Source organism: Prionailurus bengalensis, chromosome B4, assembly GCF_016509475.1.
Source record: "Prionailurus bengalensis isolate Pbe53 chromosome B4, Fcat_Pben_1.1_paternal_pri, whole genome shotgun sequence".
In the NCBI taxonomy this organism is placed as follows: Eukaryota; Metazoa; Chordata; class Mammalia; order Carnivora; family Felidae; genus Prionailurus; species Prionailurus bengalensis.
In genome coordinates, this window is record NC_057358.1 from 68,821,508 (window position 1) to 68,847,993 (window position 26,486).

At 38.7% G+C, this 26,486-nt stretch overlaps 1 protein-coding gene across 2 annotated transcripts in view; it reads left to right on the forward strand.

Annotated features, from left to right (window-relative positions):
- Window positions 1-26,486, forward strand: part of PDZRN4 (PDZ domain containing ring finger 4) — a 372,961-nt gene that overhangs the window by 288,869 nt on the left and 57,606 nt on the right. For both annotated transcript variants that reach the window (XM_043563340.1, XM_043563341.1), the window contains 2 exons: window positions 13,259-13,515; window positions 16,670-16,772. In XM_043563340.1, the coding sequence (XP_043419275.1) occupies window positions 13,259-13,515; window positions 16,670-16,772 (360 nt within the window). The remainder of the gene's footprint in view (window positions 1-13,258; window positions 13,516-16,669; window positions 16,773-26,486) is intronic.

Sequence of the window (26,486 nt, forward strand, 5' to 3'; positions counted from 1 at the left end):
TCAACAGTATTGTGGAGAAAAATGTTTGTGGCAATTTAAATTTAAAAATTTGATGACTCTATCTGCAGAGTTACATTCACTCTATTACTCTGCCTTATTTTCTTCCAGAAGGAGACATAGAGCCATGTGGAACAGCTTTCAAAAGGTGTCCCCAAATACTGTTGTCTGACTTTTCATGCATGCACTCAGCCCAAAAGCCTGGAGTTGGTTGCCGCTCTCCATACAGCCCAGATGTTATTTTGCAGTTCTTTCTTTCTCTTTGAATCACTTGTGATTGTGTCCACTAAAGGAAAAACCTGGGAGAACCCAGGTGGTCTTTTCCCCCAGGGGCCTCATCCATCTCATCTCAGGGGGCTGCTAAACTGTTGTGAGGCATTAACAACATTATGTTACACGTGGCAAAGCTAGGCCTTGAACTGAGGATCTTAAGGTAAAGGTTCAGTCACAGGTTGACGGGCTCTTGAGTTACCTCTTTGAGCGTTATCTGATTCACTTACAGAAAAAAAGCAGATAGGGATTCTCTTCACTAAAGTTTTAAGTAATGTCAGAGGTTGTGTAAGGAGCAGTGCTTATTCATGCTTATGCATGCTGTTCATAGATTTTTTAGAACTGAGGAGGTCGTTGGATCGCATCTTTTCTAGCCTATTCATTTTGCGGAAGCATTTTTTCACTTTTCACCTGGAGTATTCTTGTCCAGGAGACACAAGTTAAGACAATTATCCATATTTATTAATGCCTGCAGCTCATTCACTATTTAATTTGAATTTTATGAACTGTCTGCTAAAAGAAAATAGAAGAATAAACTTCCCACCAATCCTCTTGTCCGATTTTTAGAGCTTCTATGCTAAAACTCCTATTGATGTTTAAAAATAATTAATAGAAAAATTGTAGAAAAATCTTGGTGTTTTTTTTTAACTTAGTAGCTAGTGTGATCTTGAACAAGTTGCTTAACCTGTTAAGGTTTAGCCTCTTTATCTGTAGGATGAGTGGGATATTTCTCTACCTCTAATAGCAGATAGTCCTGAGTAGAGAATGTGGTAAATAGGAAGCACTCAACAGATTTTTATTACTATTATAGTCTTTTTTATTCATTTCAGGGTGCACTTGAGACAACCATGTCAATGATATTATTGGTGCCAATTCCATTTCTTTGATATAAGATAGCATCAGTTTTTTGCATATACATCATCTTCTGCCTTACGCAGCAATCTTTTTTGCTGTTAATATGGAACAAAATATTTCTTTTCAAAGCCTATGAATTTGAGGAAGTTGGAAGCATGGTGTTAGGAAGGTTATGGGCATGAGTTCTGGTGGTTTTATTTGCGGATGTAGAAGCTTGCAAATTTCCCTGGGGACTTGGCCTTTTTTCTGTAGTTTCATGTCATCGACTGAGCTCAACAAGTGTCAGAATGAATTCAAATGGCAGAATTGATTGTTGAAAATGATTTAAACCTCCTGTTTTTCCTAGGTTTCTGGCTTTGTTCAGATTTTGTCCTGTCCTCTCAAACTGGCATAAAATAGCTTTCATCTTCCAGGCACTAAGTTAAAGATGCTGATATTGAAAGATACAGTTATATATCATGCAAGTTCTACTTTCTTGTGTTAATCCCTATGTTCTAAAACTCCTATGTATTCACTTGGGTAAAATATATTTCTAAGTTTATATTCCACACAGAGCTATAAATGATTCAGGTAGAAGACCCTAGAAAGTATGAGTTTGTGAGTATGTGTGTGTATGTGGGAATGAGACAGAGACAGAGACAGAGAGAGAGAGAGAGAGAGAGAGAGAGAGAATTGTGTGCATCTGTGTATGTGTATATGTGTTTATGGTGAAACAGTTAACCTACCTGGCTAGGTGGGTACTAACCAGAAAGAGTTTCAGAACATTGGTTGAGGTAGGTTTTGATCTCTAAGATAATCACAGAAAATATAGGGAAAATATAGGTCTATAGAGGATGGGCAATAGCTACTTAGAATGCCTTTATGCCTTTCTACTTAAAATTCAACTTCTACAGCTTGCATTTCCTTACAGTGTGGATTTGATTAATTGGAATAGAAACCAAGGCTAGACTGTTGTAGACAATCTGCTAAACTGATAGGTATTATTAGAATAGGTATGAATGAAAGGATCATAATATTGTTTTACAACCTACCCATCTTCTCCTCGTTGGACCATCCATGCTTTACCTGTCTTGATCCAGGCACGGATCATTTTTCCCAGTAACTTCCTAAATGGTTTCCTGATTTCCATTCAGTTACTTCTCACCACAGTCTTTGGAGTTATCTTCCCCAAACCTAAATGAGACTGTACTACTTTTCTGATGAAAGGTGTTGTTTAAAACAAGTATTTTAGGGGTGCCTGGGGGCTCAGTTGGCTAAGTGTCCAACTCTTGATTTCAGCTCAGGTCATGATCTCATAGTTCATGAGTTCGAGTCCTATATCAGGCTCTGCACTGACAGTGCTTCGGACTCTTTCTGTCTTCCTCTCTCTCTGTTCCTTCCCCCTTGTCCTTGCTTGCTCTCTCTCAAATTAAATAAATAAACTTAAAAAAATTAAAAATATCAAAAAATACATTACTGTGGCCTATTAAGGACACAGGGATCTGTGTGAGAGCCTTCTTTTCCACCTCTTTGCCAGACGTTTACCAAATCCCCCATACTCCATCACACCAGATCTCTCTTTGGTTCCCAGAAGACTGGCTTTTTCATGTCTTTACTCTAAGGTTGCTTTCTTTTTTCCCATCTTTGCAACTTATGAAACTCTTCATCTTTTGAGACCCAACTCAAATGTCAAATCCCTATACTCCTGGGCACATTTAGCTCTTTGTGCTCCCACAGAACACAGTTCATACCTTCAGCTCTTGACAAGTCTGCTTATAATAATAGATGTATATGTTGTTTTCCCAAACAGGTTGTGAAGGGCAGGTGCCTTCCTTGCTCAGCCTCTTATACCTTCTGACCTCAGCGTCCACAACTTTCAAAGGGGGATAAAATACTTGCCTCACATGATCATTTCTGGGTGTGATTGAGAACATATAAGCCAAGTGCTTCGCTCAGCTCCTGGCACGTTGTGAATGCTCACTCAGTGCTAACTGATATTATGGTCGTTGTCACGGCCAGGACTGTGAGTGCAGGTATTAGCTTGTATCCCCAGAGAACCGCCTAGTTTCTGTCACTCAAGAGTTAGGAAGGAAGGAGGGAAGGAAGGAAGCATCCCTCAGCAGCATAGCAATCTGTTTGCTGCCTTAGCTGTATTATTTATTTGATCCTACCCACAACTCTGAGGGGTATTAGCATCTCCTGTTCCAGATGAAGAAACTGAGGCTCAGTGAGTTTAAATAACTTACTCAGCGTGACACAGCTAATACTGAAACTCTTTAGATTCCAGTTCTGAATGCTTCCTGCATCTACAACTCTGATGGATTAGTGGGGCTTCTGAGCGGAGCTTCTGAGTGGGGCTTGCCCTTGTGTGCCACTCAAATAATTTACGTATTTCAGTAAATGGAATAATCTGGGTAACTGGGCTACCTAATGGAGCTGGGCAGTGAAAGGAAAGCAGTTTGCATGTAAACACAGGCAACGTTCATGACAAATCCAATCACATTTGTTTTAACATGGATTTTGCTAGGGAAATTAAAAGTTAGCACATGTTTATTGAGTATCAAGTATGTACCAAGCATGGCTCTGGGACTTTAAACTACAGCACTGAAAAGAACTGTTAGTTTCTTGTCGTTGAATGTTTTTTTGTTTGTTTGTTTGTTTTTGTTTTTGTTTTTGCATGGAAGCATTTAAGTAGGGATTGCTTTTGGAGATAGGGTACAGCGAAATTTTGGTGAAGATGTTATTGGCATCTTTGATGTTCTTATGACAGATGCCATGTTACGAATAATTCACTATCTCCTGATTCCTTATTAGTAGCTACGTGAAACACTTTTATTCCTTTCATTTAACAGATGGTTATTTTTGGCACTTCTTTGGCACTATGCTACTGTGGCTGATGGCTGAGACCCAAGGTTATGTTCTTGATATCCATATATGCCCTAAGAACAAAAAATGAGACCAAGAGATCTTGTCCAGGGGCTAAGAGCACATTTCCTCTTTTTTCAGTGAATATGAAAACAAATTGCTCTAAATCCTCAGTTATTGATGCTGTTTATAGTAATTTTTAAAAAGAAACTCTGGGTCATTTAATTACGTTGAAGATTTTGCCCAATGAAATAATGTGAGTTCATTTTAAAAGAATTTGCCCTATATATGCCTTATGTCTTTACACCCTTAGGCCCAGTCCAGAAAATGTTAGGTCTGCCTGAGAATTTCTCATTAAGTTTAACATACTTGGATCTGATATGTCAAAACTCAATGGATAGGTTTATTAATAATCAGTTACATCAGCTTAGTATTATCTTAGGAAGTAAAAGGTCAGTAAGTAGTTGTTATCCTACCATTTTATCAGTGGACTCTTCTCCAAAGACTTCAAGTCATTATTCACTGCTTATAGAGTCACTTGAGATATAAAAAGTCTTTTTATAGTAATGAAAGAGCTCCCACAATTAGCCAGAAGGCAGCCATCTATCTTTTTAAATAGCTCAGCTTGGAGGAGAACAGGATTTCAGGTGATATTCAGTAGATGAATTGTTATGACAAGATAAAGTTGGTGATACCAATCTGTGTTTTTTGCTGTAGGGATATGTGTGTGTGTGTGTGTGTGTGTGCGTGCACGTGCGTGCACACACACACACACATGTCCACAAGAAAAAAAAAAAAAGACATTCAGTGCAGAGTAGGAATTTGTTTCTCTAAAGATATGCAAATACAGAAGCAAACTCCGAAGAAGCTGTGTCCAACAATTCCTTACAATTATTATTAACTCTAAGTGATTACAACACGAATCTGTTTTTAGCTAATAACTTATATAATAGGATTTTGAAACATTTTATTTCAACATAATTTCAGGCTTACTGAAAAGTTGTAAGACTAGTACAAAGAATTCTCAAATACCATTCATCTAGATTCCCCAGATTTTAACATTACATTTGCTTTAGATTCATCCTCTACCTTCCCCCACCTCTCACCCTCTCTTTTTCATGAAGTTCTAAGGGTTAAGATCACCAGTAACAGACAAATCCATACCACTTGCCTCCTGATAGGATAGATGGAGAAAGATACAATACCACTTCTAGGCATTCTTGCCAAAAACACAAAACCTGTACCTAATCAAGGAAACACACTAGACAAAGACACACTGAGGGATATTCTGTGAAATAACAATGCATATCAAATATATGAATACTTTAGATTTGCTATGTGATCTCAATAAAAGTTGTACTTTCTTTCTCCCTTAAAAATGCGACTTTTGCTAAATCCGAGAAACTGGTAATTGTATTTTTGATGCAATTAATTTTGCTAGTGAACTTAATTTGCAAAGATGGTAAGTTTCAACTTTTACCATACGTTTTTGTTATTGTTTGAATCAGAGAAGTTTATGTCTCGTTCTATCAGGCAGGGCCCCAGAAGGAAACGGAAGTCACAAAGGATTTAATTGAAGCGAATTTAATGATGGAGCAACTTATAGGGGGTGTGAGCAGAGTTAAAAAGAACATAGGAAATTGCAATATAAAGAAGTCCTTACTGCTCATACCCTTGAAGAGGGACATTGAATGAGAGATGTGAACAGAACCTAGCAAGATCTGGTGTCCTGAAAGCCAGGTGGAGAGGGAGCTGGATAAAGACATATCGTACTAGCTCTCTTACCATTAACTGAACCAAACAAAATACATAAAGCAGGGAGCACAGCGACACAGTATACAGTGGTCAGTGTCCCAGAGCACCGAGCTGGGTAGACTAGACTGTACATCTGATGGACAAACTAAGAACCACCAGCTCATGTGCCAAAAAACAGATACCTCCATTTCTTTCATTAACATAATTGAAATAAATCCATTTATATGAAGGTAAAAAAAAAAAAAACTATGTTGCAAATATTTCAATTTATTTCCCTCAGTAAGAATCAAAACATACCATGACCTGTTCTTTAATAACAGGGATAATTTATATAAATAATCACTTCCAAATGGGAAAGCTTAGAAGAGAAGAATGTGGCAGTGGGAATCAGTAAAGAAACAGAAAATACCCAGGAAGGGCTACAAAAAATAACAGCTAATCAAGGGAAAAAGCAATTAGGAAAGATGCATCCCCAAGATTGCCTATAACCAAAATGATCAATTTGTTCAAAAATAGTTCTGATAAATTCACAAAGAATGGGTCTACAATATCTTGATAAGAAAGGTTGAAGATGAATCATGCTTGCATTTGGGAATACCTCACTATCAAAGTGTGCTGTGAAAGGGATCAGGAAGTAGCACACTGACCTACAGTAGTGACCTCAGTGTCACAATCAATTAGTTAAATGTAACAATAGGCTTTCAAAATATCTCCTTGGGTTACCGGGGGGTCTGCAATTCATTACTATTATATGTATGAGCCTTTTTAACATATTCAGTTTTTTAGGTTGTGAATGTATATCATGTCACGCAAAGGTTATTAAGGACAAATCCCACAACGTCACAAATTACGTAGGTTAGGCAATAGTCTTTACTGGTAAAACATACAAGTCAGGAGTGAGTAGCACGGGGAGTCGTGCAGGGGCCACAAACTGATGGACATGCATTGTTTCTGTAGTCCAGTGAAGGGATCCCCACCCACTGTTGCTCTCTTCTTTCGGAAACATTATCAGTAAGGAAACAGACTACAAGAATTTCAGAATATCCGGGTTAGAAGTTAGTGACTTCCATTTGGCTGGGAAAGCCAGTTGCCTTGCGCAGGGGGACTTTGGAGCTCAAAGCTGTAGCACCCCCACACACCAGGAAAATGAAGCTACCAGTCCCTCATAGTCCAAGCTTGCCAGAAGGAACCCCAGGATCACTTTTGGGTAAGTCTGCCTATTATATCAATGTGATCATTACATATTCGCGGCTAAAAATCCAGTAACCATGCTTTCAAAGCAGATCACTACAGATCACACAGACTTTTGGCTTAATGCAATTTAACATTTCTTGTATTCTTCTAAAATTACATCATTTTCACAAACCCACTAGTCATTTTGTTCATTGATAACAGTAAAGCAGGTCAAAATTAATTTTGTCAATCTTTCACTAGGGTTTCTTCATATAATTTTGCACAATTCTTATTCTGTGTGTTCTTTTTACTATAAATTTTTTTTTCTCCTGTGCTATGCTTAATTGATATGACAGATGTCTACATAGAAGCAAACATACCAAAGTTGAGAAAAAAATTATATGCTTAAATTCCCTAAAATGAATTTAAAGATTATATATGACAAGTGTTTTAATGACAATAGGGTTTGGATTATTTTACATTTCTTCCATACCAAACATTTTAGCACCAATTTAAATATAATTTCCTCCTTTTATAAAATGTTACCAGACCATGTTTTTACAACACCTCCATAACTATCAGAGAAGTTGATCAGCGTTCACATAGAGCCTTTCATCAAAATTAATTCCACATTTACTTGTGAAGGGAGAGATCTTATAAACTGGCATGCCCAACTAGAATTATACTACTTGGCTCTGAGGATCTATATGTAAACCATAGTAGATGATAGCACTGTATTATATAATTGAAATTTGCTCAGAGAGTAGAACTTAAATGTTCTCACCAAAAAAATTAATTAATCAATATGTGAAATGATGGACGTGTTAAGTGACTAGATGGTTGGAATCCTTTAATGGTATATACATATACCAAATCAGCACAGTGTACACATTAAACGTCTTACCATTTTCCATGTCATCTATACCTCAGTAAAGTGAAATGAATGAATGAATGAATGAATGAGTGAATAAAAATTTTGTAAACATAAAAACTAATAATATTCAAGTTGAAGATTGGTCGATGTCACTTGCACATAATCTACAGTATTCTATGCTTCTTCTCTTGAGTTTTCTTATATGTATTCTCCTATGAAAGGCACAGATGCATAAAAAGGCCTTATTTTTCATAAGAGGAAACAGAGGTTTGGAAACCCTCATCATTCCCAAACAGCTGACTCTGGAAATGGCAACTCACCAGGGTGACTTGGTTATTCACGCACTTGTTTGCACTTCAAAAGGAAAAAAAGAAAAGCCTGTTTGTTTTCTGATACTGGAGAAAATTTTGCATGTGGCTGGATTTGGAGGAATAATCAAAGTAGCACAGCTCATATCCAAGCTGAGGCCACCAGTCACTCTGGGGAGGTTGCTGACAAGTGGCCCAGATTTTGCAGTTTATCCAAAAGGGTAGATTGTTCGTTAAACAGAAGCCTCATCAAACATTGCCGTGATATGGTTTACATATGAAAAGCTATATTCTTTACTTAACATTCACAAGTTGCTTATGGATTAATTAGCCCATCTGCCACAACAAATGTATTCACACTTCTTTTGCATTGGTTGCTGAAAAGTGACCGCCTTTCTCCTATCCACTTATCCCTATCAGTATAATGGAAAATAACTTTTTAGAAACAAGACACTTAATTTTTCAACTTAGAAGTTCAGGGGTAAGAGAAAAACCTTCCCAGAAGATTGTTTCCCACGATTGGTTTTTCTTTTAGTCACCAAGTATTCGTTTATTTGTTGGTTCATCTGACTGTCTTACAACTGCTCCAAGTTTGATATGATTAAGACTGCTCCTGGGGCACCTGGGTGGCTTAGTCAGTTGAGCGTCCGACTTTGGCTCAGGTCATGATCTCATAGCTCGTGAGTTCGAGCCCCACATCAGGCTCTGTGCTGACAGCTCGGAGCCTGGAGCCTGGTTCAGATTCTGTGTCTCCCTCTCTCTCTGCCCCTCCCCCGCTCATGCTCTGTCTCTCTCTCTCAAAAATAAATAAACATTAAAAAAAAAGAATTTTTTTAAATAAAAAAAAAGACTGCTCCTTCCATGTGCTTCCAGTCCCAAATTTACAAGGACAACCACATGTCTCTATTGTAGAACTTCTTCAGTTGGCATCTTCTCCTTTCTTATGCTGTGGCCGGTTCTGATCACCTCTCTAGATGCACAGTGTGCTGGTTTCTTCTCTATCTCAAATCAGGTGGCTTAATCATCATTTGAGAGTCCATTTGTCCCACTCTGGCACCTATAGCCCTTTGTCAAGTAGCAATCACACAAGTCTTTTCAGTTATACTCCAATTGCTATACTCTCGTTGTTCAGTAGTGGTAGAACCAAATCTGTTTTGGCCACAATTATCAAAATGCCAGATGTGATAGTAATAGAGGGAATTATCTCGTAGACTTCTCATGTTTATTATGACTCTAACCTCTCACCTGTGCCATTCAACAACGACTTCACAAAAAAGTCTCTTTCTCAATGCCATGTTTCAATCAAATCTCCAGCCTTTTTGAAACCCTTCTGGATGTAAACTTCAAACTCAAACCCCATGACAGATGGGTGTTTCTCTCCTAATTTTCAAATTACCTTTCTTCTCTTCCCATCGGTTTTGCTCCCGACCCTTTTTATCTAGTTTTTTTTTTTTCTCCTGAAAATCAACTTCTCTCTTACTCTCCTAGGATTTTTGTTTCCTTCCATTTATTTAGCATCTCGAACATTTTGGCTACTTATATTAAATGGGACACTGTTAACAGAGGGCTTCTCCATCTCCTGTCTCATTTTTCACAAAACAAATAAAAATTGTATGTTGTTTGTACCAAAGCAAGATTGAGACAAGAAAGAAAGAAGGGGGAGGGGGAGAGGAAGCACAGGAAGGAGAGAGGTAGAGAAAATGATAGAAATGAAATAGAATGATAAGGATGTGGCACCATGAAATATCAGATACCTTGCTGTTGGTTTAGGATCTAGCCACTTGGGAAAAATGAAGTGTGGCTACTGATTTATTTGTTAATTGACTACAAAATTTTTTCTACAGTATTAAAACCTCAGGTATTCTTCCATGTTCTTCTTCCCCGGTGTAATTGATGATAACTGAGCAAAGCAACTGCCAGAAAATCCCAATTAAGCTATTCTTTTCTGTTGTTGTGAAAGGCATAATTTATAAAATGGTGACCTTTTGGTAGGCTAACAGTATGTTGATGAACTTCAAGTGAAGTGAAAAAAAAAAGTGTTTTGTTATCATCAGTGCTTACATTTTCTAAGAGATCACGTGAGACAGAGCCTTTAAAGGTCATAGACTACTTTGAGAGATATTAAATAGCTTATGAAAATAGAGGTCAGCTGCATGATAACTGGAAGAAAAGAGCATTCCCAATGGGGAAGTAAGATATTTGAGATTATATTGATTGTCCTTTTTGAAGATTGTATTTGATTGTCCTTAAAGCAAAAAATGAAATTTGCATATAAATGCTATAATTGTAAATGAATGAATGTACAGGTCTTAAAATCAATAGCTATTGATCTTTCTGTAAGAACGCTAACATGGTCTGCATATACTAAGTGTTATAATAAGAACTAATTATTTCACAGTCTACAATAGTCTTTAGTAATTTTTATGTTTCTGCTTAAATTGTTATACTTTTCTGGATTTTGCAAAAAATAATCATGAATCAGTAAGGAGCCCACTTTTTAAAATTATTCTTGCTTCGAAAATCACTAAAACAAGTAAGAAACAAGTAAGACAAGTAAGTCTTGGTAAGAAACCAAGACTTGATTATAGGCAACGTGCTGAGACACCTTGAGGAAGAAATAGAATAATGGCATTAGTCTGTCCACTACTTAATGACACACAATTTATGTGTTAGAAGGATTTAATGTGTGACTGGAAGACACCCTGGCCACAAATTATTTTTCCCTTTACCCTCAGATACTGCTTGAAGTCCTTCAAAAAGGGCACTGTCTTCTTTCATTCTACCACTGTTGGAGGTCACTTTAAATGAAAAGCTTTAACATATTGACATATTCCAGTAGGTTTTAAGTAGTCGATAATAGATTATGACCAAGAATTCTTTTCAGAGTAGGAAGGGTGTAAGACTTTCCCAAAATGGATATTCACTAATCTGAAGGGACACCATAAAGTGGGAAGCCTGGAGACAAATGGCAATTTCTCCCTACCACATAGATCCTGGTAGAACAATCTTTCCTACCATTGGATCATCTTCTACAACCCTAAAACTTATAAATACTGACCACAGTATGAAACATAAAGATGATACCAGCCAGCATGAGAGGCTAGATTTTAGGCTGTGTTTTTCCATTCTTGGACTTCACTTATCATCTGTTGATGACACATCCTCAGGGGAGACAGTGGTGGGCCTAGCCCAAAGTGTCATTGTCCAGTAGTTCAAAGAATGAATGCCTGTGTCCATACCTGTCCCTTCTTCACATATTCCCATATGCTCAAAGTCATCCAGACATCCCAAGGTTGACCCAATAAAAATTTAGTAGTCACGTTCAAGTTTAGTCCTTGGAGAAAAGAATCAGAGTGAGAATTTACAGAATAGAGAGTGTGGGCACACTGGTAGGTAACCATTCACATCTTTTACTGAAGTTTCTTACTAGTGATCCAAGAACTGTACTGGGACATATTTTGCTGGTGAGGAAACTTAATTGCTCAATTTTTGAAGGCACATTAACTCTTTCAGGGTCCATTGAGTAAATTAGCTCCTCCAGGTCATTAAGCCTGTCTCTACATGACATGACGATTTCTACCTGGCATTGTATCATTTACCCCCAAACACCCCATACTTGCTCTGAGCGCATACATATTCTTTGTCTACTCAGGGAGAGAGAATGTGCTCATTTGGATGTCAGCAACTGTTCTAATACTGCAACTCAGCGACTCCTTTTGCTTCTTTTTAAGGCACCCAGGGATCTCTAAGGATTTGCTGGTGCATAGCAGTTATCAGAGCCTCCCCACCAGGCGGGTGGCTTAGTTGTCTAGAAATGGTATAATTTCAGGGGTTTTAAGCACAGTATTGTGCCCCCAAGTATCTCTTCCTATCTGCAAAAGCCAACATTATTGATTCATTTAGGGTGGGAATTGTGCTGTAGTCCTTGATGCTGTAGTCCTTTATTAAAACACAACTTCCACTAAGGGACTCTGCTCTCAGGACCCATTTTAGAGAAATAAATTGACAGCTATTTGAGAGCAATCTGTACTGCCATTGGAGAGGATGTTTAGAAGAGTGTGTGACTGTTTGGAATGCCACAAAGGCTAGGGAACGGCATTGGCTCTTGATGATTAGGCATGGGAGAGTCTCACAAAAACAATGATTTTTCTCTTCCACATGCCAGTGGTTGGCCCTGCTGAGAAGCACTGGTGGAGGGCAAAGGTAAATGTTCCCTATTTCTCTGTTCTGTCCAGGGCTACCTTGGAGAGTCATAAATGGGTATAAATAAACACAGGTGAGGATCCAACTGCACATAGTATACTCAGCCATGTTTTAGAGCAGTGTTCCTTTCAAGTGCATCTAAATCAGCTGGGATTTGTTAATATGCCAATTCTGATTCAGCGGGTCTGGGATAGGGCCAGGGATTCTGCATTTCTAATAATCTCTTATGCGATCCTTAGCTGTGGGTCCACAGACCACACAGAATAGCAACGATTTAAGATAAAATGTACATGACAATGACATGGTCTTGGATTCAAAAGTGATTAAAATGAAAGAAATTTGACAACACCCAAAAAATTGGATTTCAGGCCAGTAAGACTTGGATTAAATATTGAAAATCCCACCAAGAGATTGATAGAACATTCAAAAAAAAAAGATATACTTAACATTTCGATCTATCTGAAGATTTGGGTGAATGTTTTCTAGGCTGATGTGTTATTTAAATTTTTAAGTCTAGGCACTCCTGGGAGGCTCAGTCGGTTAAGCGTCCAACTTTGGCTCAGGTCATGATCTCACCATTCCCGAGTTCGAGCCCCATGTCGGCTGTGTTCTGACTGCTCAGCACCTGGAGCCTGCTTTAGATCGGTGTCTCTGTCTCTTTCTGCCCCTCCCCCACTCATGCTGTCTCTGTCTCTCAAAAATAAATAAATGTTAAAAAAAAATTATAAAAAAAATTTTAAGTCTTTAACTGAGGTTCCTCACAATGTACTTCTAAAGAAACAAGAAGCAGTTGGTTTCCTAATCTTCACCTCCGCATGTTGGTGAAGAGTTCAATAAATGTCAGTGTCTGATTAAATATTGCATTACAAAACTCATATCAGAGCTGGTTTAAACTCACCCTCCCCACCCTTTATTAATCTACGATGACAGCCTCTCTGTTCTTTCCTCTGAGATGAGAAATGTGCTTTTATCTTCACAGGTCAATGGGAAGGATCTCTCAAAGGCCACCCATGAAGAGGCAGTGGAAGCTTTTCGAAATGCCAAGGAACCCATTGTGGTCCAGGTGCTAAGACGGACGCCTCTCAGTAAACCCGCGTATGGAATGGCCCCGGAAGTGCAGCTCATGGATGCCAGCACTCAGACAGACATCACCTTTGAACACATCATGGCTCTGGCCAAACTTAGACCACCTACCCCTCCAGTGCCAGACATCTGTCCATTTCTACTCTCAGACAGGTATCTTTCCTGTCATTTTTCCCACAGCCCTATTTGTTGTCATTCAGCCGTGTCGAGTAGGGGTTGGAGAGAATCAGTCACACTAGCAAGTTGACAATTAGAGAGACAGGATCTCAGTTCTGTTTGGAAAATGTCTCTGCCGTGTCTGTATCCAATTAGTTCTCAGCTGCCCCTGCTAGCTACTTTCCCTGACCCACAGAGTTGCTTCACTTTGGGAATCATGCTTGCTGAGGAGCGATGAAAAATTCTGGCTCTGATTAGTTCATCTTCATATTTCCAGCCATCAAAAGCCTTATGCCACTCATGAGCACTGGTCAGGGAAATAGCTTCTCTCACCAAAGCTGCCAAAAACCTTATTAAGACTGACACAGAAGTGGCATGTTGGCAGTATATTCTCCTCTGTGAGTTGCTGCTCTCCCTTTCACTCTTTTGCTTTTCTCTTCTTTAAAGGAAAAGCTAGGAAATTAATTTAATTAAAGTGTAATTCTCCAAAGAAAGCAATTACCCAATATATTGAGATGTAAGCAAAAAATCCTGGCTGTCAGTGAGTAAGTACAGAGCACCGTGAAATAAGGATCTATTAAATGAATAGTTCTTCCCAATTTTTACCTAATTTCAAGGGAGTTAGAGATATTCTATTCAAATAATCTTACTTGTACAGTTTTGTTTTATGAGAAAGTGTGTTTTGCCCCATACATTTTGTTCTATGAGCTTTTAAGCAAATGTTCAAACATTATAGAGAGTTTGATTTATAAGAACAATAGTCTCTTTGGACTGCATTTTCATTGCCTACTGCAATCCATTTGACACATTATAAAACACGGATCTGATCATGCCAGTTCCCTGCCCTTTAGCGGCTTTTGTTAGGTTCATTCCAGTGGCTCACAGGTGTACATTAGAATCACCTGGTGATTTTGAAAGGCAGTATCAATGCGATGGCTGAATCCCACTTCAGGCCAATTAAAAAGGAGTTTTTAGCGTGAGGCCCGAACGCCAACATTTTTCAGAAACCACCCTAGGCATTTTTAACGTGCAGCCATGTTTTTGGAAACTGCTCCTTGAAACTTCAAGTCCTGGGAGGGTAGGAGCCCTGTTTATCTTGCTTATGACTCCATTCATGCGTGTATTCCTTATTAAATAGCCCCCTTCATCAGGCACTGGAACTAGGTGCCGGGCTTAAAACCAGTAACAAAACTAAAGTCACTCCCTCCTGGAGCTTATATTCTAGAGGAGGAGATGAAGAACACACAAGCAAATATATAATATCTTTTAGTACAGCCTGATACAGGGTAGCCTTCCAATAAATACTTTAATGAATGAATAATAGTTAATTTGTATTAGCTAATCTGACACTTGTCAGGTAATATTAGTTTTCATTCATTGACGCATTTAGTTCTCATAACAATCTTTTGAGGGAATGCACCGTATTATTATCCTCATGGACATGGGTAGATGTTAGGTAATTTGGCCAAGGTCACATAGCTAGGAAGTGATAAGGCCAGGTTCCTGAGCCTAAGAGGTCAGACCCCAGCACCCACTCTCTTAACCAGTATCCTATGTCGCTCTTCCTAAGTCCTGCAGATCTTAGCTTAGAGGCAGCCTCTTCTAGCAAACTTCCTAGGGCTGCAGAAGGGACATCCCCCCATCTGCTCTCATAGCCTCCATATCTCCCCTTAAGTACCAATCACATCATATTAGCAGTCCTGCTTACTGCTCTACCCAATTCATAGGGCAAGAACTGGATTTTGTGCACCAGCAGATTTCTAGCACTTGGCGTTGGGCCTAGCATCTGATAGGCAATAAATGTTTATTGAATGAATAAGGTGCCCCTCCTGGCAGGGCTCCCTTCTTACCAACTGAAAGATAAGGAAAACACATCAGATGCCCAAAGCAGCAAGCTTAACAGTTTACCAGCTCAAAAGGGTTTTCAGACCCAGCCCAAATTTAAGCAAGGAGGACATACCTATTAGAACCAGTAAGCAAGATGCTGCTTATATGGCTTTTGCTATTTGGGGTTCAACTTGATTAACCCTCTGTGGGGACGACAGCCATAGATAGCACTGAGAAGGGGCTGGTAGGATATTTATGTTGCCTGTGTGAGGGCACCAGGATGCATCTCTCTTGCCTTTCAGCTGCAGATAAGGAAACTAATTTATACCACTAACTCCAGTTTTTCAACAATGTCTACACTGGCAGGACTTAGAGGTTTCACTTGCCACCAGCTTGGTTAAACGCACTGAGGCTTTTTCACTGATTTTTTAAACATAGAGATGCCCTCATGCCCTTTACTGTTAAACTGTGCTTAGCATTCATATGGTCTAATGTATAGGATCCATATCATGCCATACAGTAATTTTAAAGCACTTCTATGAATTATTTAAGATGTTTGTCCAAAATCAGATATATAAAAGTCAAATACAATGCCCTGGGTCCCCCTCATTTCCTTTAATTTTCTCTCCATCCCCAAGAATTTTCTGAAGGCATTATGAAGCCCAATGGCTTCTAGGAATTTCCGGTGAGGTATCACCATGAATACTGATTAATATTTGTGCACGGACCCTCCATCAAAAAGGGGGAAATGTGGTTATGAAGGAGAACAAGGTCTTAAGGAATGAGGGTAATGGGAGTATGTTTTACAATCTGAAAAATAGGTGCTTTTGAAAACAGATTCAGAAAACAGTTTGGGGCTGTGTATTATGAAATTGGTAGTACTTTGTTGCCAAATCCACCTCTTCGGGTAGGTCTCAAAGGCCACACACCCATGTATGGAGCAAGTCACATTTGGTGGAATGAACACAGGCCAGGTGGTATCAGTCAAGCACCATGGCCTGACAGGGGGTTCACATCAGACCCTTCAGACGAGGTCGGGTGCGTTCAGGGTGGTATGGCCGTAGACTCACATCAGACCCTTCAGAGCACCGTTCTGGCCACGGGCCCCTACTCTTGGTATTCTCTCAGAAAATCAAACTGATGGACCAGTTGTAGAGGAGAAAGGAAACTATTGCTCTTTCTGAGTTTTCAGTTCACTTATAGGCTGGATCACTCCAGGTCTTATTGCAAAGCAGAGAAGACTCAAGTGAAATTTTAAAATCAGTTTTAATCTTTAAACCAACCTTTTTGATCCGCTTCTACCATATTGCTATATTCCCCATAGCTGCCATTCTCTTCATCCGATGGAGCATGAATTTTATGAGGACAACGACTATCTTTCCAGCTTGCCTGCTGATGCAGACAGAGCAGAGGACTTTGAATATGAGGTAAGATTGTTTTCACACCACTTCACGTTTCTTCACGAAGTTATGGTGGAGGGGGTGTGCCTAACAAGGAAAAAATTAATTTATTGCTGCAAGAAATATTTTTTCTATTACATATCTAGAGTGAGTTCTTTTAAGTACTATTTGTTTTAGTGTTTGGTTCTAGTGTTTTCAATATATTGGAAAACATGTTTATCATATAAGCTTGAAAATAATTTGCTCACATTTATGTTGCTTTTTATAAATATTATATCAGCTACATTTTTCCTTCTTTCTATAATGTAAGGTAATTTCCAAGTAGAGTTTGAAAAAAATATATTTAAAACCAAGATTGTGCTTAGTGTTTTCATTCATTGCATAGTACTTTTATTTTAACTGATAAACTAGATTGTATTATATTAGTAATATTTTCCTTCACTTATTCAATATTCTCTTTATTTGTGACTCAAGTATATACTCTAAACTGTAGTTTCACTGACTTTCTAGAAAGAGAGATGGCCTAATGCCCTTTGTGTTTTAGCCTTCATACAGTATACGTTAGAATATCTGTACTGTGATATATAACAATTGCAAAAGCCCATTGATGAATTATTTAAAAGCTTTCACAAAAGTTAAAGGATTTATCCTAATATTTCCTCTGCTGCTGCAGTCTATAAATCTTTGAAAGGTTTCAAACCACTCTGACATTTGGAAATAAAGTAGATTGAGGAGGTAAAGAAGCTTTGGTAAACAGGCAGAGAACCCATGATTATCTGCCCTTTTAATGCTTTAGATGATGTCATACAAGTTCAGCAAAATGTTCTTTTCCATTTTACAACCAGGAAATCCTGAAATCTCTTCCCTTAGGAGAATCTGAAGTCAAATAAGGCCGATTCAGTGAAGCTCACCTAAAGCAAATAGACATTTATTTGAAATCTTCCCTCCCACGAAAGTCATTGCTGGGGATTACAGAAACCATTATTTCTTTTCAGCCAGAATTTGGAAGGATGTGCAGTGACACCTAGTATCTGAGTAGATGGTTGTGGCATTGTTGTTGTTCCTGCTAATTTTTTATCCCCTATCCATTAAGTTGATTGAAAAGTTTTATTTTATAAATCCACTCAAGGACTGCTGTGCCCCAAAATATCCATTAAGTTTTGTCTTCTCATGGAAAATAAAATACAAAATTGAGTCTCTTATCCAAATAATTCAAGATTAAATGATGTTTTTCTTTCTGTTAATGAATACTTTGGGCCTAGGGACTGGAATTCCCTAGATCACTTCAGCTTTTTATTTAGTTTGTGCCTTCAAGCTTTATCAAAATAAATCTGTGTTTGGAGGGAGAGTGTGGAAGAGAGACTTGCTTAGGCTAACAGGTTAACAGTAAAAATTACTTTAATTGATTACCATATCATTGACTATATTACAATACAGACACATTTTCGTACCCTTGTATAGGGCTCACTGTAGCTGAACCACATCCTCTTTTTTGAACAATATAAATCTCTAATAGATGCCAGTGTTAGTGTCATGACAGTGGTAAATGCTCAGACAGGTCCTCTGTAGCCTGTAATCTCAACTAATCACAGCATCATAGTCATTAATTTGCTGTCAGCTGTGATTCTCTTGCCGAAGGCATCTTTGTAAGTGATTGGAAATAAAGAATGTTCCTGTGAAATTTAAATAAGGAAGAAGTTACTGTGACAGGCTTCAATCATGAGAAAAGATGCATTTGAAAGCATTCTACATGATTAAAGATAGAGGTGGGGACATAGGGGAATATCCTAAGAATAATTTACCAGATTTAAGAGAGAACAATGGTTCTACCTAGTATCCCTCAGTCTGTTACAGTTATGTGACAGAGTGGCACACACCAACCTTCTTGACCATGTCAGATTAGACTGTAAAATCTAGTCCGCTGCTATCACCAAAACTGATTGTGGATGCCACATTAAGTGGGAATCTGGATTTAGAAATGACAGTCCCGTCTTATGCACTATTGTACTTAGAAGCAGACTGGTCAAGTGCTTCTGTGCGCAGCTAAGATGACCCCAGTTCCTCCAGAAGCTCTGTCATAACCCAGGAGCTCTGAGTATGCAATGGATGAGTACCTTCATCCAGCACTTTTGTGCCACCTAGAGATTACCAGAAACAAGTCTAATGGCCAAAGAAAGGGCTTCATCTCAAAAAAAGATACTCATTTCTCCTCAACCTAAACAGGAACACACATCAGCAGGCAGTCAGGGAAGTGGAAGGAAGATTCATTTTCCCTCTGCTTTCATTCGTTTCTATCATCAAAATTTAATGAGCACTTAAAATATGGCAGGCTCTTACCTAAGTATGGGATTGATGAAGGTCCTGCCCTAGTGTAGCTTAACCTCTAGGGGAAAAAGGTGGACAACAAACAAATAAGTAAAGACATTATATGTTAGATGGTGATACGTGCTCCTGGAGAACAACAGCATAGATAATGGAGAGAGGAAATACGTGGTGTTCGGAGGGGGTGTTGCTGTCTCACACAGGGTGGTCAGGGAAGACCTCTCTCATAGGAACCTTAAAGAAAGTAAGAGAGCTAGCCATGTAGCTATATGAGTGGGGAACACTCCAGATGAAGGGAAGGCCAAGTACAAGGGACCTGGAGCAGAAGCATGCCTGGCGTGTTTAAGGAACAGCCGAAGCCAGTGTGTGATCACAGCAGGGGCGAGGCCCAGAGTGGCAAGAGGTGAAGTCAGAATGAGGAGGGGCTTATGTCAAGGAACTTTCTCTTTGATTATGAGGATGGGATGCTGCTGGAGAAGAGCTGAAGCCCGGCAATATCCCCCTGGCTGCTGGAATGAGTTTGACGGTGGGGAAGCACAGGCTGGTGAGCAGAGAGGTGGATGCACCTGGATGGTGATCCAGGAAGGGCAGAGACATGGTCTGGAAGGACAGCATCCACGCCTGTGCACAGGGCTTTGCCTACATGCCCATGTTTCCATCATTTGCCTCGGAGCTGTGATATAGTTTGTGCTATAGTGGTTTTTCTTCTGACTTTTCAAAAGCAAAATATCATGGACCAGAGTGAAACACAGCTTTTTGGCATCCGCTGAAACTAACATAATAAATCTACTCTCTAAAAGTCAGGAAATGTACAGAACTGCATTTCTAAATTTGCTAAAATGCCAGGTATGCAACTTATATAGGCCCTTTTTTAAAGGCCTACTTGCTATTGACTCAGTGAACCAAAGCTGATCTGTCTATCTTGTGCATACATATTTAGGGACTTTTAGTGCATGGATTATTGACCCAATAGACCAAAACAGATCTGACTATCTTGTAAATACATATTTAGGGACTTTTTAACATGCAGATTATTGCATTGATAGACTGAAACAGCTCCCTTCAGAGCCATGATAGGCAGCAAATGCTTCTTTGGAGATATTATAGTCAGTGTGCGAATGTTATGGTGACTCTGGTGTGTTAGGGACCTCTATGAAATTTTGGTGACACCCATATCTCACCATGGCCTATCACCACTTTGCCTAAGAAAATTATTTGACTGGCTCTAAAATTTCCCCACAGTGCTTCAGAAAAACCTCAGAGAACCAGCCTGCATTAAAAGGCTCACAGCCTTAAATTTGTTCTCTTTAAAAAATGATGGCACTTGTTCTCTAATTAAAAATGATAAAGGATTTTAATTTTATTTTTGAAAGAAGGAATATAAAATATCGGAAATTAACACACCCATCATAAGAGTCGAGGTGCTCCACGCCACTGAACTACCACTGAGGATTAAGCGTCTTCTTTTCTTTATTTTCAACTTTGTGCATTTCTTTGTCCCAGAGCCAGCTAAAGGTTGAAATAAATCATAAATAGCCCTTAGCAAGTCAGAGGCAGATCTCAAATCCAACCTCTACCAGAAATAATTTAAAGGGAAAGGCTTCAAGAAATATAGAGCCCTTTCATCCAACCCCTAAGAAAGATATGTTTGCCAGTACCAGAGTGCAAGGAAGATGCTGAATTTTCTGCAGCATTTGCCATTAACTCTCAAAAGTCAGTGCTGATAGAGAAGAGTTAGAGAAGCGATATTGAACTAATATTAAAGTACAACATTTCGCTAGTATAAAACATTAGGTCAGCCAAGACAAGCCAACAATTTAAACAACACTTAGAAGTCTGGTGGTTTCCATCACCTAGAAATGCTACTCACCATAATGCTACTCTACTCCTCCCCCTAAGATGAAGCTGAACGCTCAACAGCCTGAATTAAGTGCACGTCAAGTTCCCCTTATGGATACATGGTCATCAAAATGAGAAGGAATTTAGAAGTTGGCTCAAAGAGGTTTTTAAAGTAGACAGGAGAGAAGGACACGTATATGTCAGAGTTCTGTATACATGTCAACTGAAAACCCAATTTGGGCCAGTATCCATAAATAGGAAAGAGTATTTAGTATATTAATTAGCTTCCTCTTGGCAATTCTTATGCAAAACATAAGTAAACCCTGGTGCTATGCTGAGAAGTACCATTTTGCAAAATTTATTTCCCAGAGCTGGATCCTTATGAATATGTTGAGAATACTTGTGACAATTTACGTAGATAATCTCTCTCTTACATAGTTGAAGAAAAGAGAATTATGAATCAAGGAGATGTTCATTCAAAAAAAAAATGAGAGGATAGGCATTCACGAGATTTCAGTCATATCTTTTTGAGCAGCTTCATGACTTGTGAAACAAACTTAGAGAAAAATCTAGTGTGTGTTTGCAGAGCTTTGTGGCTCCTTTCCAGGCTGTGAGGACAGAGGCCTTAGCTGCCTGTTGATCACTACATTACATCACCCTAATCATAATGGGTGCTCGTATTTATGAATGAATGAAGGAGGATGCCCACTGTTGTCCACATGGATCAAATTCTGAGCAGTGTAGTCTCTTTGTGCTTTTTTGTTTTTGTTTTTTTATTTAAAAAAATTTTTTTTAATGTTTATTTTCGAGGTAGACAGAGTATAAGAGTGGGGGAGGGGCAGAGAGAGAGAGGGAGACACAGAATCCAAAGCAGGCTTCAGGCTCTGAGTTGTCAGCACAGAGCCTGATGGGCTGGAACTGATCATGACCAGAGCCAAAGCTGGAGGCTTTACCTACTGAGCCACATAGGGTGCCCCTCTTTGTGCCTTTTTGAACAAGGGAATTAGAAAGGAACCTGGGACTACCATGCAGACAACAGATGTCTTTGCCTTTTTCCTTTTTTTTTAAGTTTATTTATTTATTTTGAAAGAGAGATAGAATGCAAATGAGGGAGGGGCAGAGAGAGAGGGAGAGAGAAAATCCCAAGCAGGCTTCATCTGGACAGATGTGGGGCTCAATCTCACAAACTGCAAGATCATGACCTGAACCGAAATCACGAGTCAGATGCTTAACCAACTGAGCCACCCAGGAGCCCCAGTATTTGTTCCTTTTTAATAAGGTTTGTACCCTTCTGTAATGTCTCCCTAGTTGCTGCACCCTCCAGTCCCTGGTAACCATTTTTGACTCTGCCTATAAATTTGACTTGTTTTTTAGTGTTTTTAGATTCCACATATAATAATACTATGCAAATTTCTTTTTGTGACTTATTTCACTTAGCATAATGCTCTCAAGGTCCATCTAGGTTGTAGCAAATGGCAGGATATCCTTCTTTCTCATGGCTGAATAATATTCCATTACACACACACATACATTCACACGCATAAGCCACATCTGCTTTATCTATTCATGTACTGACAGACACTTTAGTTGTTTCCATTCTTTGGCTATTGTGAGTAGAGGTATTTGTTCTTTACATCAGGGTTTTTTTTTATTAAAAACACTTTTTTAATGTTTATTTATTTATTGAGTGAGAAAGAGAGAGAGCAAGTGGGGAGGGGCAGAGAGAGAGAATCGCACACAGGCTCCACACTGTCAGCACAGAGCCTGATGAGGGCCTTGAACCCACAAACCACAAGATCATGACCTGAGCCGAAATCATGAGTTGGATGCTTAACTGACAGAGCCACCCAGGTGCCCCTATTTATGTCAGGGGTTCTAATCCAAGTGTCATTTTCATTTCACTTAAACACTTATAAGGAAAAAGCCAAAATGTGGGAAACGAGGAGAGATGAGGAACGAAATAGAATTTTAATGGTCTCCGCAAAATTCATCCCTGCTGATTATCATCTTATAAGAATCTCATACTTGATATGAGTTTGATATATCCCTAAATTCACCCCTGTACTTTCTTTATAACTTCCTTACCAAAGGATCATCCAATAAATTTGTGAAACAACAGTGGACAGAGAAGTGAGAGCCTCCCCAAGTAGCCAATTCTGCCTCTGACAGTCTCTGGGAAATGTGTCAAGGAGTTTGAAAACCACTGATGGAAGGGATATGTTTGAGTATGAAATATAACTTATAAAGAGATGATATATTATCTATATGTGTGCTGGATATTAGGGAAAGAGAAAATAGCGTAGAGTGTGAAAGTGTACAGTTTTCAGAATTATTTTGATTCACTGGATGGTTTATATTTCAGCAGTCCCTTTTATTCCACTTGTTAGTCACATTCTAGAATTATTAATGAAATATCTAAAATAATTTCATACCACTTACCACCGGGGCAATAAAATCATCCATTTAAAAAAAATCACCTTAATAAGTTCCATTCTTGTGGGAAATGTATTGAATTGAAAACTGATCTAGATGAAGTGTGAAAATATTTTTATTACTTCAGCATTTAAGATAAGATGGTATTCTGTCAGAATTGGTTCATTGAAGTATCTATTCATGACACCACCATTTTCTCAATTAGATTAAAATCTTAATCATGGAGGCCAACCCACAAGTTGTCATGTGGTGGGACTTATATTTCCAGACACTCTGTGGCATGTTTCTCCTTCATATCACCACTGCTTCCTCCCTTTTATAGGGCACTTCTCTGTCTCTAGGCTCTTTCTTGGTCTGCTGGGGCCAGTCCCTAGACTCTATAGTCCATCTATAGACCAGTCCTTCTCAAATGTAGTTCCCACTGGATCTCTTCCCCATTCATCATCTTGTATGACTCTATTCCTCTACTTAGCTCTAAAATTCTCTGCCTGGCATTTAAAGTCCTTTGTACTCTGTCACAACCCTACTTTTTTAGGCATCTTGAGGTCAAACTGCAGCACAGCACTACTCAGAGAAAGCTGTGTGCTTTCCTTTCTCTGCACCTTTACTTGGGAGAATTTCTACCCCTAAAATGCCTTCCTCACACTTTCCCACCATTGAATTCCTGTATTACATCCTATAAATATTTTTTGCATTATGCCTTGGGTTATAGTTATTTATGTACTGGTCTTTTTTCTTCTAAGTAGTTTGTTTTTGTTTTTTTAGAGAAGTGACCACTTCTAGCTATCTTTATACCATGAAATAAATCAGCTTTGTGTCACCTAGCACATGCCTAGCACACAGCGGGCATTCAGCAGCATTTGCTTGAGGAGTGAATAAATTATTCACCATTACTGCTGCTGTCCTTATTTTGTAAGTGTCCTGGACACAAATACAAAGGGTTAAATGGGGGGGGGGGAGAAGAGAGCTGATAGAGAATAGAAATTTGAAATAAAGTGTGAAAGTCTTTTTTTCCTCCTAATAATTCAATTAACAGTCTAGTAATTAGAGTAAAGAAATTTAAGCATACACTTGTGCCTGGTTGTAAAAGAAGAAAATTTGGATTTTTTTTGTCATTGCTGTTGTTGCCATTCTAACAAGATGTGCCTGTTTTATCTTACACTTAGAAGCTGGAGAGCCCTAGTAAACAGACAGGCTAATCTACATAGGTAAAGAATGACCATAATTCAGCCCCTGTTAGGATAACCATACGTCCTGGTGTGCTCTAAATTGTGCCCCCCCCATGGCTAAGGTGCCACTTTAATTATGAATACCACCTTCTTTCACTTTCAAAAATGTTGTAGATGCAGACTACATTGTATGGTTGACCTAGTTTCTATACTTGAATCTCAGTCAAGGCTGAGACTTTGTAATCACATTTTTTTAAATGTATGTCTGTTTGTTTGTTTATTTATTTATTTATTTATTTTTCAATATATGAAATTTATTGTCAAATTGGTTTCCATACAACACCCAGTGCTCATCCCAAAAGGTGCCCTCCTCAATACCCATCACCCACCCTTCCTCCCTCCCACCCCCCATCAACCCTCAGTTTCTTCTCAATTTTTAAGAGTCTCTTATGCTTTGGCTCTCTCCCACTCTAACCTCTTTTGTTTTGTTTTGTTTTTCCTTCCCCTCCCCCATTGGTTTCTGTTAAGTTTCTCAGCATCCACATAAGAGTGAAAACATATGGTATCTGTCTTTCTCTGTATGGCTTATTTCACTTAGCATCACACTCTCCAGTTCCATCCACGTTGCTACAAAGAGCCATATTTCATTCTTTCTCATTGCCACGTAGTACTCCATTGTGTGTATAAACCACAATTTCCTTATCCATTCATCAGTTGATGGACATTTAGGCTCTTTCCATAATTTGGCTATTGTTGAGAGTGCTGCTATGAACACTGGGGTGCAAGTGCCTGTAATCACATTTTATACAATCCTAATATTCCAGATTTATGAAATTAACGCTTTTCCTATGTTGTTAACCACTATTTTGAAAAAAAAGTCCCTCCTTAAGGAGTGACTAGAAAGAAATGCCATAAAGTTGGAAATAGCCATCAAAGTTATTGTAATTCTATTAGATTTCTTACTGGAAGAAATGAGATTAGTATTACTGTTAATTTGGTCATGTAATTTCATAAAATAAATATGAGGCCCATCTGATTATGACAACAGTAACTTTAATTCCTAAGAAAACAATGAAGAGCAAATTTAACCTTCAAAGTTGGTTTACATTTAACAATGTAACCAAAGGCACATTTATTTTTCTAGGAGGCCAGATACAAATGAAGACTCCTTACACTACATATATGAATTTTATCAAAATCCTGACATCCAATTTTTGTTGAAAGATACTCATGATACACATTCAGATGACTGCCTTGCATTACTGAAAGGTGTCAGAGGTTGTGTTTAAGGTGAATATTTGCATATCAAATCTCATTCTCCAATGTCTCCTATTCTGCTTTCAGAGAACGATTTTCATAGGAGCAAAGAAAGGAAGAGCTGTCTTTTCACTGTAAAGCAAACTCCAGATAAGGATTCCAATCTTCATTCCAGGGGCAATATAGTCTAGTTGTCCAATAAGGAGTCTGGTCCCAGTTCTCGCTCTTAGAGGGACCACTTACCTCCTGAGTCATAGCATCCTTGCATGTGAGCTCCATGGGGATACCAACGTTCGTTCGAATGATTCGTCTCATCTGGATTTCCCATGTAACTCACTTGAGCAAAGTGAGAAAAATGCCTCATCAGATCCTTAAAAATTTACAAATATTTTAACATTTCAAACATATCAACTCCCATTTTACAGGATTTTATAAAAAGCATACACACTCATATGACCACACGTTGGTCTGTGTCTGGTACTGTACTTTTTTTTTAAGTTTATTTTAATAGAAAGAGAGGGAGAGGGAGAGAATTCCAAGCAGCCTCCATATTTTATTTATTTATGATTTAGTTTATTTATTTATTCTGAGAGAGGGAAAGCATGAGTTGGGGAGGGACAGAGAGAGAGGAAGAGAGAGAATTCCAAGCAGGCTCCATCCTGTCAGCACAGAGCCTGACGCAGGGCTCAAACTCATGAACCATGAGATCATGATCTGAGTC